This window comes from Pteropus vampyrus, unplaced genomic scaffold (genome assembly GCF_000151845.1).
Source record: "Pteropus vampyrus isolate Shadow unplaced genomic scaffold, Pvam_2.0 Scaffold32, whole genome shotgun sequence".
NCBI lineage: Eukaryota > Metazoa > Chordata > Mammalia > Chiroptera > Pteropodidae > Pteropus > Pteropus vampyrus.
Window position 1 is genome coordinate 10,890,019 of NW_011888813.1, and position 1,501 is coordinate 10,891,519.

Below are 1,501 nucleotides of genomic sequence, written 5' to 3' on the forward strand. Positions count from 1 at the left end.
GGCCTGCAGGCCTTGCCATGTGCGTCCCGCGCCTCCCGCCACTGTCCTGACCGAGTGCTGACCACTCCTCGCATCTCTGCTCCCAGGTGCTCGGGCCTCTGCCGGCTCCTGCTTGGGGAGACCTCTGCCGCCAGTTCTCACAGGAGCCCCCCCTGCCCCGTCACGGCATGTGGCACAGTGGGAATGAAATCTTCGGTCACTGTTTCGTTTTGCATCTGTAACCTGCATGAAGGGAGCTGTGGTGTCTGTCTTCATGACCACTTCTGTGCCCAGAGCATAGCTCTGATTGTGGCATGAAACCAGATGCTCAAGGACACTGGGTGCAGCCACAGTGTGGTGCCCAGCCTGGGTCAGGGCTGGGGTTCTGGGGCCACACTGGCTGGGTCTGAATTCTGGCCTCGCCACTTACTAGCCATGTAAGCTTACGCAAGGGACTTGACGGCTGTGTCTCAGTTTCTTCATCTGTAAAATGAGATGAATAGGGTATTTATACCTCATAAGGCTATCGCGAGGACTAAACGAGTTAAGACATACGAAGTCCATGGACTAGTGTCTGACACGTGCACAGTCCATGATAAACGCTAGCTACCTGCAAGGTGTAGACCACTAATTACAACCCCCCAGTGCAGAAGAAGCCACAGATCTGGTGGGGATGATGGATCAAAGCTGGCATGTATCAGGCAGGCGTGACCCCTAGGGACTAAGCGTTCTCTCCCGCAGGCGCTCCCTGTGCAGTGACAACACACCACCTGTCTGGGAGCTGTCTTCATCTCATCAGGGTGGCCATTCCACAGGATTATCCCTTGACCCTGCTGATGCAGCTTCCTGGTGGCTGGGAGGAGCCTGGTAGGGGGAAGGGTAAAGGGGACAGGCCATGCCGCGGGCCAGGGAATTTGTGAGAGTATCACAGCTTTAAATTCCCAGCAGAAATCAGAAAATCTGATCTTGCACATCTAAGAATAGCCGTTGGTTTCAACTGTGAGAGGTGCCAAAGTGAAAGCTATAATTATTAGTAAGTAACAAGCAGAAATTAACCACCTACTACAAAGTCATTTTTAGCTGCCATCCCAACGTGGAAATTGAAAGATGGGCACCAAGAAGCTGCTCGGCTGGGGAGAGGCTTTGGTTCAACTCTGAAGTACTGTTACTGGGTGAACTTCCCATGGTCAACGATAAGGTTTGCGTTCTAAAGAAGCTGGCTGGCCCTAGGGAGATGCGTCTCGAGGTGTAATAAACATCGAATGCTGTAATTCAGCCTCCTGACTCCTGCCCCACGAAGACTGCAGAGGCACTGACATCTTTCTAGCCTGGGCTTCCCGCCTGTAAAATGGAGGAAATAAGCCCTCTGACCTTCTTCATGTGATGATGACTATACAAATGGCACCGAAGGACACTTGGCACTTCCAGGAAAGGAGACCATAACAATGGGCAATTGCTTTCTAAGTAGTATGTGAAGCCCGGATGCCATAAAGAAAAGATTGAAAACTGTATTTAAAAAAAA

At 51.6% G+C, this 1,501-nt stretch overlaps 1 protein-coding gene across 7 annotated transcripts in view; it reads right to left on the reverse strand.

Moving 5' to 3' along the window:
• The window catches only part of TTC7B (tetratricopeptide repeat domain 7B), a 223,778-nt gene that overhangs the window by 50,012 nt on the left and 172,265 nt on the right, over positions 1-1,501 (reverse strand). Inside the window, exon 17 of one of the 7 annotated variants that reach the window (XM_023528859.1) lies at positions 410-462. The exons of 5 other annotated variants lie outside the window; for them this stretch is intronic. In XM_023528859.1, coding sequence (XP_023384627.1) covers positions 410-462 — 53 coding nt within the window. Of the gene's footprint in view, positions 1-72; positions 463-1,501 lie in introns of those variants that run through there. One more of the 7 variants, XM_023528858.1, reaches the window with a different exon arrangement.